This window comes from Phacochoerus africanus, chromosome 2 (genome assembly GCF_016906955.1).
Source record: "Phacochoerus africanus isolate WHEZ1 chromosome 2, ROS_Pafr_v1, whole genome shotgun sequence".
NCBI lineage: Eukaryota > Metazoa > Chordata > Mammalia > Artiodactyla > Suidae > Phacochoerus > Phacochoerus africanus.
The window spans coordinates 146,146,896-146,160,078 of record NC_062545.1 but is presented as its reverse complement, the minus strand read 5'-3'; the positions used below and the strand labels follow the sequence as shown (position 1 = coordinate 146,160,078).

General features: G+C 39.5%; 1 protein-coding gene across 1 annotated transcript in view; it reads right to left on the bottom strand.

Annotated features, from left to right (window-relative positions):
- Positions 1-13,183, bottom strand: part of TRPM1 (transient receptor potential cation channel subfamily M member 1) — a 112,338-nt gene continuing 99,155 nt past the window's right edge. The window contains exon 28 of the mRNA XM_047769204.1: positions 1-2,289. Within this exon, the coding sequence (XP_047625160.1) occupies positions 1,023-2,289 (1,267 nt within the window). The 3' untranslated portion in view covers positions 1-1,022. The remainder of the gene's footprint in view (positions 2,290-13,183) is intronic.

The following is a 13,183-nucleotide window of genomic DNA, read 5'->3' as shown; positions in this document are numbered from 1 at the left end:
TTTTCCTTATTAAATAAATGGTATCCTTTATTAAATTTCAAAGCCCTACCAACCATGCAATGGTATACCAGTGCTTTCTGAATAAATCCAGCCCAGTTCAGGGATTCTAATCTGGCTACTAAACTCTTAGTCTCCTGAGGTCTCTGGTCAGTACCTTCAGCATAGCTGCAATGAATCAATCTGTTTGTGTCTGTCTGTCTCTCCCTTGCCAGTTTATGGTGCTGCTGTGTCTTTGAACTTAAAAACTGAAGCACAACTTGTGTTTTCAGCCATGAATCATCATTGTGATTCTTGACAGTTCCTGCCCTGAGTATGTAGCCTTTAGCTTTGCACAAACTATTGCAGAGACAGAGGTACCATTCATTGGTGTTTGCCAGCCGGGACTACATGACAACAGGAAAATTCATGTTGGATAATTTATTTTTACACATTAACAAAATTCTTGGTCACCCTACCCTATTACAAAGTGACCTTGGATATAATTGTGTACTTTTTTATTTATCGTGTAACTTTAAGCATAAAACATTAAAATGTAAAACAAACAAAACCCATAAAGAACGTATGTTTATGGATCCTTTCCAATTCTCACTTCTTGTACTTTACACTTTTATTGTTCTTCTCTCCCACCCCTCCTGTTAATTTTCATATTTGCCTTCTTTTTAATTTCCCTTTCTTAAATAATTGCTTACTCCCTTAAGTAACCTATTGGTGGCACTCAAAGTCATCTCTTAGGCTATTTGATTGCCCCCAGAAATAAAGAGATTGTAGGATCTTGTGTATTGATTAGGCAGTTTATCATGATTGGAGTATTATCACTTTCATTGGTCCTACTCCAACTAAAAAAACTAGGTTTAGTCACACATGCTAACAAAATATTAAAGTTTAGTGCATTAAACTTTAGATTAACAAGTCCAAATCACCAACATTTTTAGTGAAAATGTTTTCAGAAATTGCTGATGTTTAAGATGACCAATATGGACTCACTCATGGTTCTGATTTAAACATCAAATAAACAAAAAACATTAGCACTCAGTTTCTGTGGAAGGTTTCTCTTGCTTACCTTTCTGTTCTTCAGTTGTGATTCCAGACACAACTACTAAGCTACCTACACTGCTGGCATGTCCAGATCTCTCTAAGTTGCCCTGAATGGCTTTAGTATTCCTAGAGTGGCCGTGTAAACTTTTTGACCTTAAAGATGAGAATCCCAAAGTCCTGTCTGTTTGCACAGACAGTAAGTTTTCCTTGTCAGTTCTGTCAGTAACAGCTAGAGACAAAGGAGAGCTCTCAGGGGCTGTTTTAGAAACACAGTTTTCATCTTCGGTGTCTGTGCAATGTCCTTTGTGCTTGGCCCGTGCTGCAGCTTCCGACCCAAAGGAAGGGATATCTGTACTTTGAGAACGTGTAATCTTGTGAACTTGATACTTCCATTCTGTGGTCCATTGCTGAACTGCTGAGGGGCACGGCTGGCCCACAACCTCACTGTACTCTGCATTCCAGTTGTTAACGCCACTGACCAGCTTTCTTCCACGGGAATACACAAAGCTTCTGGACTTCATTGTTTTGCAAGCACAGAACGTCTCATCAGGGTAATAGTGTGTCATTTTTGCTTCTTCCAAGGGATAAGAAGTGGTGCCTTCCATCTTTGTTGTTTCCACTGTTAGCTGAGTGCCGGGAAAATCAAACTCGTTCTGTCCCTGTGGGACATCTGTTTCATTTAAACATAGGGAAACAGTTTCTTCTCTTTTAGAGTTGGCCTGCCTTTCATCGTCTTTAGGTGAAATCCCAATATCTGGATCTAATTTCAGCTCAGAGGTGATCTTCGTGTGGTCTTCAGCAAGCTGACTGCAATCTGGGATTGCTGGTGTGCCAGGTGGCAGGTGAAGGCTGCCCTGGTGCTCTGGGGCCAGGTGTGTTCTTTGGTCCTTCTCTTCTTGCGTGCAGAAAGAGCCAGCTTTTTTCCTGAACACTGTCCCTGGTGGCATGGAGAGAGAAGTATCTTCATACAACAACTCCTCTCCATTAAAATGGTACCTGTACAGGCTGTAGCCGTCGGCGCTGTTGATGCTGCTTTGCCTTAGGAGGAATGTTGCATCACATTCTGAAGAAGCCCGGGACCGAGTCTGTATCAGGTCAGATTTGTCGATTCCTGCAAGATTTTCGAGAGCATTAACCATTCTGTTAGAAAGTTCTTCCAGCTGGGAAAGCCGAAGGTCGACTGTCTGTAGGGAAGTCTTCATAAAGTTTTCCCTTTCATTGATTTCTTCCAACCTCATTGACATATTTTCAACTCTGGTGAATACAAAGGGATAGGGTTATTAAACCAAGATGAACTAAATTAAAACCAAAAAACAACATATAATGTTATTGCTGTTATGTGATTTTTTTCAGGCATTTGGGAATGATGGGGCTGGTTGGGCATATTTTTGAACTTCACTAATATAACCACTGAAAATTACCATGAGGCACATTGGAAAATAATAGAAATACAGTTAACAGAGTTCTATTTACCGTTCATTGCTCTTGGTGCCTGATGTATTAATTAATAAGCCTTCACAGAGGTAATTATTCCAGGCTTGTTTAACTCCTACCAGCCCTATGAGGTGGCATTATTGTCATCATCACCATTTTACAGATGGGGAAATCAAGTCATGGAGTACACAAGTAAGGACATATGGGTGGCGACAGTGGAGCCGGGATTTGAAGGTGCCTAGAGTGGCTCCAGAATTGGCTCCAGCTCTGGTCTCTTAGCTGGTTTATCAATGCCTCTGAGAATAAAGGCACTTAGGTTTTTGAGTTTTCACTCTAACTGTCAGTAATGAATGGTTATGATGACAAAATAAATGAATTAAACCCCTTATTTGAAGTTCAAGGGATTCAGAAAATGAATTGTTAGTAATTCAGATTCATTGCTAATCATTAGAGAAATACAAATAAAAACTACAGTGGGATACCACATTATACCAGTCAGAATGGCCATTATTTAAAGTCTACAAATAATAAATGCTGGAAAGGATGTGGAGAAAAGGAAGCCCTTGTGCACTGTTGGTGGGAATGTAAATTGGTGCAACTACTATGGAAAACAGTGTGTATATTCTTTAGAAAACTAAAAATAGAACTACCATATGATCCAACAATCCCACTCCTGGGCATCTATCTGGAAAAAAACTATAATTCAAAGATATATGCACCCCAATGTCACTGCAGCACTATTTACAATAGCCAAGGCATGGAAGTAACCTAAATGTGTTATCAACAGATGAATGGATAAAGATGTAGTACATACATACAAAATAATACTACTCAGCCATTGGAAAGAATGAAATAAGGCCATTTACAGTAATGTAAATGGATCTAGAGATGATCATACTAAGTGAAGTCAGAAAGAGAAAGACAAATATCATATGGCATTATTGATATGTGGAATCTACAATATGATGCAAATGAACTTATCTATAAAACAGAAAAAGAAGGATGGGATTAAGATGGTGTAGAAGGACTGAAGCTTAGCTTCCCTCATAAAAACAACAAAATTATAACCAACTGCTGAACAACCTTCAACAAAATTAGACTGGAAACTATCAAAAAAGATATTCTGCTCCAAAAGACAAAGAGGATGCCACATCAAGATGGTAGGAGCGGTGATTATGTGATATAAGCAACCCCATGCCCACCAGTGGGCAGCCCACAGATTGGAAAGTAACTATATTGCAGAGGCTCACCAACAGGAGTGAGAGTTCTGAGCCCATATCAGGTCCCCTTGCCTGCCATGCATTGGGAGGAGGAGACCCCAAAGAATTTGGCTTTGAGGGCCGTGGGGCTTGTGTGCAGGAGCTCCGTGGGACTGGGGGAAATGGAGACTCCATTCTTTTCTTTTTTTTTTTTTTTGTCTTTTTGCCTTTTCTAGGGCTGCTCCCACAGCATATGGAGGTTCCCAGGCTAGGGGTCTAATTAGAGCTGAAGCCACTGGCCTATGCCAGAGCCACAGCAACACGGGATCTGAGCCGCATCTGCGACCTACACCACAGCTCACGGCAACACCGGATACTTAACCCACTGAGCAAGGTCAGGGATTGAACCTGCAACCTCATGGTTCCTAGTCGGATTCGTTAACCACTAAGCCACGACAGGAACTCCCCAGACTCCATTCTTGAAAGGCACACACAGAGTTTCATGTCCACCAGGTCTCAGGGCAAAGCAGAGACTCTGCAGGAATCTGGGTGAGACCTGCCTACGGTTCTTGTAGGATCTCCTGGGAAGACAGGAGATGACTGTGGCTCACTGTGAGATAAGGACATTGGAGGCAAAGGTCTTGGGAATAATCATCAGTGTGAACTCCTCTAGAGGTGGACACTTTGGAAAAATCTGGCTCTACTCATCAGAGTTGAAGAGCCCCAGGCCAAACAATAAACTGTGTGGGAACACAGTGCCACTCATCAGTAAACAGGCTGCCTAAAGACCCTTCCCCAGGCACACAGCTGTCTCTAATAATGCCCAGAGATGAAGGCCCACCCACCAGAGCGATAAGAATCAGCTCCTCCTACCGCTGGGTAGGCACCAGTCCCTCCCATCAGGAAGCCTGTAGCAAGCCCCTGTACCAATTTCAGCCACAAAGGGGGCACACATCAGAAGCAAGAGTGGCTACAACCCTATTGTCTACAAAAAGGAGACCACACTAAAAATCTACACAAAATGAAAAGGCAAAGAATTATGACTCAGATAAAGGGACACACACACACACACAAAAAAACCCCCCAGAAAAACAGCTAAGTGATCTGGAGATTGCCAACCTCCATGAAAAAGACTTTACACTAATGATAGCAAAGATGATTTGAGAGCTTGGAAATAAATTGGAGGCAAAGATTGATTAATTATAAGAAATACTGAACAAAGAAATAGAAGATGTAAAGATTAAGCGAGCAGAGATGCAAAATAAAATAACCGAAATAAAAAATTCACTAGAAGGAACAAAGAGCAGAATGCAGAAGAACGAGCAAGCAAGGTGGAAGACAGACTAGTGGAAATCACTGACAAGGAGCAAAAAAGAAAAAAAAGATTAAAAAGAAATGAAGACCATCTAAGAGAACTCTGGGACAACTTCAAATGCACCAATATCTGTATTATAGGGGTGCCAGAAGGAGAAGAGAGAGAGAAAGGGCCAGAGAAAATATTTGAAGAGGTAGCTGAAAACTTCCCTAACATAGGGAAGGAATCACTCACTCAAATCCAGGAAGCACAAGGAGTACTATAAAAAATAAATCCAAGGAGGAATACCCTTAGACACATATTAATCAAACTGACCAAAATTAAAGGCAATGAGAAAATACTGAAAGCAGCAAGGAAAAAGAAACAAATAACAAACAAAGGAACCCTGATAAGGTTACTGGCTGATTTTTCAGTAGAAACTCTGCAGGCCAGAAGGGATTGGCATGATATACTTAAAGTGATGAAAGTGGAGTTCCCATTGTGGTGCAGCAGAAATGAACCTGACTAGGATCCATGAGGACCTTGCTCAGTGGGTTAAGGATCTAGTATTGCCATGATCTGTGGTGTAGGTCTCAGGCATGGCTAAGATCTTGAGTTGCTGTAGCTGTGGTGTAGGCCAGCAGCTACAGCTCCAATTTGACCCCTAGCCTGGGAACTTTCATATGGCTTTGCGTGTAGCCCTAAAAACCAAAAAAAAAAAAAAAAAGGCATGAAATGAAAAAACCTCCAGCAAGATTATTCTACCTAGCAAGGCTCTCATTCAGATTTGAAGGAAAAATCAACAGCTTTATAGAGCAGCAAAAGCTAAGAAAATACAGCACCATTAAACCATCTTTATAATGACACTGAAGGAACTTTTCTAGGTGGGAAAGAAAGGGTCACAGCTAGAAACAAAAATATTACAAATGACAAGGCTCACCAGTAAAGGCATATATATAAAGATTGGAAATCATCCACACATAAATCTGCTACCCAAACCAGAAATCAGGTAAAGAGGAGGGTACAAGTGCAGGATACTGGAGATGCATTTGCAATCAAGAGACTAGCAACATAAAAAATTCCATACATATATACATATTCCTATATCAAAACTTTGTAGTAGCTGCAAATGAAAAACTGACAACAGATACACACACAAATAAGAAAAAGCAATCTAAACACAACACTAAAGAATAAAGTCAGCAATCACAAGAGAAGAGAACAAGAGAAAAAGGTAAGAAAAAAGACCAAGAAAAACAAATCCAGAACAATTAATAAAATGGTAATAAGAACATACATATAAGTACATATCAAAATTACCTTAAATGTAAATGGACTAAATGCCCCAACCAAAAGATATAGACTGGCTGAATGGATACAAAAATAAGACCCATATATAAGCTGTCTTCAAGAAAGTCACTTCAGTTCTAGGGACACATACAAATTGAAAGTGAGAGAATGGAAGAAAATATCCCATGCAAATGGTAATCGAAAGAAAGCTGGAGTAGCAATACTCATTTCAGACACAATTGACCTTAAAATAAAGAATGTTGTAAGAGACAAAGAAAACATTACATAATGATCAAAGGAGAAGATATAACAGTTGTAAATATATATGCACCCAACATAGGATCACCTCAAAATATGGGGCAGCTGCTAACAACCTTAAAAGGAGAAATTGTTAATAACACAATAATAGCAAGGGACTTTAACACCCTACTTACAGCAATGGACAGATCATCCAGACAGAAGATCAATAAGGAAAACATAGGCCTTAAATTATGCATTAGACATGATGGACTTTTTGATATTTATAGACTATTCCACCCCAAAGCAACAGAACACACATTCTTCTCAAGTGCACACAGAACATTCCCTAGGATAAATCACATCTGGGCCACAAATCAAGCCTTGGTAAATTTAAGAAAATTGAAATTGGGAGTCCCCATCATGGCTCAAACCCCCATCATGGTAACAAACCTGACTGGTATCCATGGGGATGCAGGTTTGATCCCTGGCCTTGCTCAGTGGGTTAAGGATCAAGCATTGCTGTGAGCGGTGGCTTGGATCCCGCATTGATGTGCCTGTGGTGTAGCCTGGCAACTGTAACTCTGATTTGATGCCTAGCCTGGGAACTTCCATATGCTGCAATGATGTGGCCCTAAAAAGCAAAAAAAAAAAAAAAGAAAAGAAAAGAAAAAAGGAAATTTGAAATCATATCAAGCATCTTTTTCAACCACAATGCTCTAAGACTAGAAATCAATAACAAGAGAAAACTGCAAAAAACACCAACACATGGAAACTAAACAAGATGCTACTAAACAACAAAAGAATCACTAAAGAAATCAAAGAATAAATTTTAAAAAAGTACGTAGAAGCAAATGACAACAAAGACACAACAATCCAAAACCTATGGGATGCAGAAAAGCAGTTCTAAGAGAGAAGTTTATAGCAATAAGCTTCCTGGACACAAGAAGAATCTCAAATAAACATCCTAACTTTGGGAGTTCCTGTTGTGGCACAGTGGTTAACGAATCCGACTAGGAACCATGAGATTGTGGGTTCAATCCCTGCCCTTGCTCAGTGGGTTAACGATCCGGTGTTGCCGTGAGCTGTGGTGTAGGCTGCAGATGCGGCTCGGATCCTGCGTTGCTGTGGCTCTGGCGTAGGCTGGCAGCTACAGCTCCGATTCGACCCCTAGCCTGGGAACCTCCCATATGCTGCGGGAGCGGCCCAAGAAATGGCAAAAAGACAAAAAGACAAAAAAAAAATCCTAACTTTACGCTAAAGCAACTAGAGAAAAAAAACCCAGCAAAAACCCAAAGTTAGCAGAAGGAAATAAATCATAAAGATCAGTGCAGAAATAAATGAAATAGAAATTAAGAAAATCATAGAAAAGATCAATGAAACTAAAAGCTGGTTCTCGAAAAGCTCAAAAAAATTGATAAACACTTAGCCACCCTCATGAAGAAAAAAACAGAATACTCAATAGAATTAGAAATGAAAAAGAAGTTACAATGGACATTACAGAAATACAAAGGATCTTAAGATACTACTATAAGCAACTACATGCCAGTAAAATGGGCAACCTAGAAGAAATGGACAAATTCTTAGAAAAGTACAATCTTCCAAGACTAAACCAAGACGAAATAGAAAAGATGAATGGACCAATCCCAAGTACTGAAATTGAAACTGTGATTAAAAAAACCTCCAAGAAACAAGAGTCCAGGACCAGATGGCAAATTCTATCAAAAATAATTTCTATTCTTCTGAAACTATTCTAAAATATTGCAGAGGAAGGAACACTCCCAAACTCATTCTATGAGGCCACCATCACCCTGATACCAAAACCAGACAAAGATACCATTAAAAAAAAGATTACAGGCCAATATCACTAATGAACATAGGTGAAAAAATCCTCAACAAAATACTAGCAAACCAAACCCAGATCATGTGTGTGATTAAAGGGATCACACAGATGATTGTGTGGGATTTATCCCAGGGATGCAAAGATTTTTCAATGTCTTCAAATCAATCAGTGTGATATACCACATCAACAAACTGAAGAATAAAAACCATATGATCTTTTTGTTGTTGTTGTTGTTGTTGTTGCTATTTCTTGGGCCGCTCCCGCGGCATATGGAGGTTCCCAGGCTAGGGGTCGAATCGGAGCTGTAGCCACCGGCCTACGCCAGAGCCACAGCAACGCGGGATCCGAGCCGCGCCTGCAACCTACACCACAGCTCATGGCAACGCCGGATCGTTAACCCACCGAGCAAGGGCAGGGACCGAACCCGCAACCTCATGGTTCCTAGTCGGATTCGTTAACCACTGCGCCACGACGGGAACTCCCCATATGATCTTTTCAATAGATTCAGAAAAAGCTTTTGACAAAATCCAACACCCATTTCTGATAAAAACCCTCCAGAAAGTGGGCATAGAGGGAACCTACCTCAACATAATAAAGGCCACATTTGACAAACCCACAGCCAACATTATTCTCAATGGTGAAAAGCTGAAAGAATTCCCACTGAGATCAGGAACAAGACAAAGATGTCCACTCTAGCCACTACTATTCAACATTTTGGAAGTTCTAGCCATGGAAATCAAAGAAGAAAAAGAAATAAAAGGAATCCAAGTTGGAAAGGAAGAAGTAAAACTATCACTGTTTTCAGATGATATGATACTATACCTAGAAAATCCTAAAGACACTGCCAGAAAACTGTTAGAGCTCATCAATGAATTTGGTAAAGTTAAAGGATACAAAATTAATACACAGAAATCGATGGCAGCCAGATGTCTATCATCAGAAAGTTTACAAACAACAAATGATTGAGAGGGTGTGGACAAAAGGGAACCCTCTTACACTGTTGGTTGGAATGTAAATTGGTGCAACCACTAAGGAAAACAGTGTGGAGATTCCTCAGAAAACTAAAAATTGAATTACCATATGATCTATCAATCCCACTCCAGGGCATCTATTCAGATGACTTGAAAAGATACATGTACCCCAATGTTCATTGCAGCACTATATACAATAGCCAAGACATGGAAGCCACCTAAATGTCCATTGATAGAGGAGTAGGTAAAGAAGAGGTGTTACATATACACAATGGAATATTACTCGGCCATAAAAAGGAGTGAAATAATGGCATTTGCAGCAATATGGATGGACCTAGAAATTATCATGCCAAGTGAAGTTAGTCAGACAGTGAGACACAAACATCATATGCTGTCACTTATATGTGGAATCTAAAAAAAGAATACAGTGAACTTATTTGCAGAACAGAAACTCACTCACAGACTTTGAACAGTGGAACAGGATAGAAAGCCCAGAATTAAACCCATGTAACCAAAGTTGACAGGTTCTGGGAGGAGGGATGGGCTGGGTGTTTGTGATGGAAATGTTGTAAAATTAGGTTGTGATGATGGTTGTACAACTATAAATATAGTACAATTGAGTTAAAAAATAAAATAAATAAAATAAAATAAAATAAAGAAGCAGAAACAGATTCACAGAGAATAGACTTGTGGATGTCAAGGATGAGGGAGTGGGGAAGGGAAGGATTGGGAGATTGGGATTAGCAGATGCAAATTAGTATGTTTAGAATGGATAAACAACAAAGTTCTACTGCATAGCACAGTGAACTCTATTCAATATCCTGTGATGAACCTATAAGGAAAAGGAATATGAAAAAGAATGTGTGTATATATATATATACATATATATATATATATCACTTTGCTGTACACTAGAAATTAACACAATATTGTAAATCAAACTACTTCAATAAAATAAATTTTAAGAAAGAAAAAAACCTTTTTTAAAATTTTTTATCAAAGTATGGTTGATTTACAACATTGTGCCAATATGCACAAAAAATTAAGTTCAGGTGATCAGATGGTTAACTTCAGGGATAAGAAGTCATTTAATTGTCTGAAGGATACCAGTAACTTAAAATTGTTCATTATATTTAATAGTTGGTATTCCCTTAATGGGGGTACAAGAAAGAAAGAGTATGGCAGATTATAAATATCTGCTATTAGTTTTTTTTTTTTTTTAGCTCCTAGAAGATCAGGCAACAGTCTATAAAACCATAATATTACCTGAACTAAAACCTGCTTTTATAGACATATTTTATATTTCTAAGAATAGGTATAGCATGAATTCTTTCCATCAGTTTGCAAACTTTAAAAGGCAGAAAGTTATGCCCAGGACCTGGGACTACCTTCTCAAAGTTGAATTTGTCCCCGGGGTGGCTGGGCAGAGGGGATTCTGACTTCCATTTTGGAGCCTCTGGGTCCACAGCAGTGTGGCACTCTGTTTTGGCAAGTTCATACGTGTGCGAAGGCAAATATTTTAGTGTGGGTTTATTAGGCTTTGATCTTCTTCCACCTTTCTATTTTTTTTTGTGGAAATGTATAGGCGGTCTTTAGTTTGCTTTGAGTCTGTGTCTAGTATGGCTTTGCTCCCCTCTCTGCACAGCCTTCTAAATCCTGCCCTCCTGCTCCTGCTTTCCTCTCACCTACTTCCTGATTCCCTGCTGCTCTTCTTGGCACAAAGTTTCTGCCCTCTGCCTGACTGCATCTCCTATGCACTTCCAGCTGCTTCTGTAGCCACCTTGCTCTCCCTTGTCCTAGAATGGCTTTTGCTGATGTTGTACTTCTGTTGGCAGCATTGACAGCTAGGCCCTGATGTGTGGGAAGGTCCTTGGCTTCTATTCTTAATGCATGGGGAGAGGACTATTTTTATACCCCTTAGGAAACCACATCATTTGAGCAGGAAGGGTCTGGCTTCCTAGAAGTTTGCCAAAGGGAGGACCAACTTCGCCAAATCTGCCATGGATAAGGAGTCCTGACTTTCTGCTTTAAAAGCTTCCCCACCACAGGAGACTTGAAGACAGGTGCCAATGGTTCTTCCTCCTCCTGTGTTTCAGGGATCAACAGAGGAACATTTCACTCTTCATTTCCATGACTTCAAGTATATCTTGGTTTTCTTGGTTAAATGTAACATCTCCCGGCTTACTTCAAAACTATTGTCCCATAATGCGTTCCTTTCATGTTAAACCACATTGCCTCTGTAACACACTTGAGATCCTTTAACAAACACAACATTTAGAGATAAAGCAGCTGCACAAACTTATTCAAACATAAAGAAGCTGGTAAAATGTAGATGAGTATCTTCCCTTTCAAATCGTTTATAATTCTCTGCCTATTTTGTTCCCCTTGTGTGACCTACTCCAGATAACAGCATTGCTGGCCACTCACACAGAAAAAAGAAACCTCAAACCCAGTTTCGTAGTTTCTCTTAAATTCCTGACCTCCCCTCCCTGCTGCAGTGAATAAGTTACCAAGCTCTGTGTAAGATTCTTCTAAAGTGTCCCTTAAATTTCTCATCACTATGGCCACTCCCTTAGTTGAAGCTGTGGAAGAAACAAAGCTTCGTGATGTGGTTTAGGTTAAAAAAAATTGTCAGCGGCTATTTCAAGCTTGTCGTAAATGCTACAGTGTGGAGAGAGCACATTTTAGACGGCTGTGCCCAATCAAGGGAACTTGTATTGAACTTTTAGAGTATGTGAAAAAGAAAGAAAAAAAAATGAATTTTGGAGTTCTTGCTATGGCATAGCAGGTTAAGGATCCAGTGTCGTCTCTGAGGTGGCACAAGTTGGATCTTCTGCTCAGTGCAGTGGGTTAAGGATCTGGCATTGCTGCAGCTGTGATCTATGCCGCGGCTGCAGCTCAGATTTGATCCCTGGCCTGGGAACGTCCATCTGCTGCGGATGTGGCCAAAAAAGAAGAAAAAAAAAATTTAGGCTCACTTGTAAATGAAATGATTGACAAAAAGTACACATGAGGAACTGTCTCCTATCCTAGGCTTATTTTGTGACTTCCCATAAATGCTTAAATCATGATTCACAAATCTTGACATTCACAGGTGGAAATCCAAGGACTGACTTCCATTTCAGATGGGGAAGATAAGCTGTGTAGGAAACAATTTGACAAGAGTTCTATATCGATTTACACACCAAATGGCAGGAAAACGTTTAAGACAAGTCAATCTTTTATGACAGAGCTCATGTGAGATGTCAGCTTTCCCAGATTTCAGTGCCTTAATTTTGCTTTCCTTTCAACACAGAATTAAATATATTTTCAGCCCAGAACAAAATACATCCAAAGTGATTTGCTTGGCTTTCTCATTAAACTTGATTTCATCTAAAAGACAAGTATCTTTTTATAAAAAAGTTATTTTATTTAGCATAGTTTATTTATAATGGTGTGTCAATTTCTGGGACTCAGTTACATATGTATATTTTCTTTTTCATGTGCTTTTCCATTATGGTTTATCATTGAATAGAGTTCCCTGTGTTACACTGTAGGACCTTGTTGTTTATCCATTCTATATGATAGTTTGCATCTGCTAATCCCAACCTCCCACTCCATCCCTCTTCCACTCCCTCCTCCTTGTTCTCTATGTCCATGAATCTGTTTCTGCCCTGTGGATATGTTCATTTGTGTCATATTGTAGCTACCACATATAAGTGATATCAGGTGACATTTGTTGAAAAGACATATTTCTAATATGTCATATTTCTAATTTCATGCTTTCTTTTTTGATTATTATTTTTTACATTACAGTTAATTTATAGTGTTCTGTCAATTTCTCCTATACTGCAAAGTGACACTGTCATACATACATACATATATGTATGTTCTTTTTCTC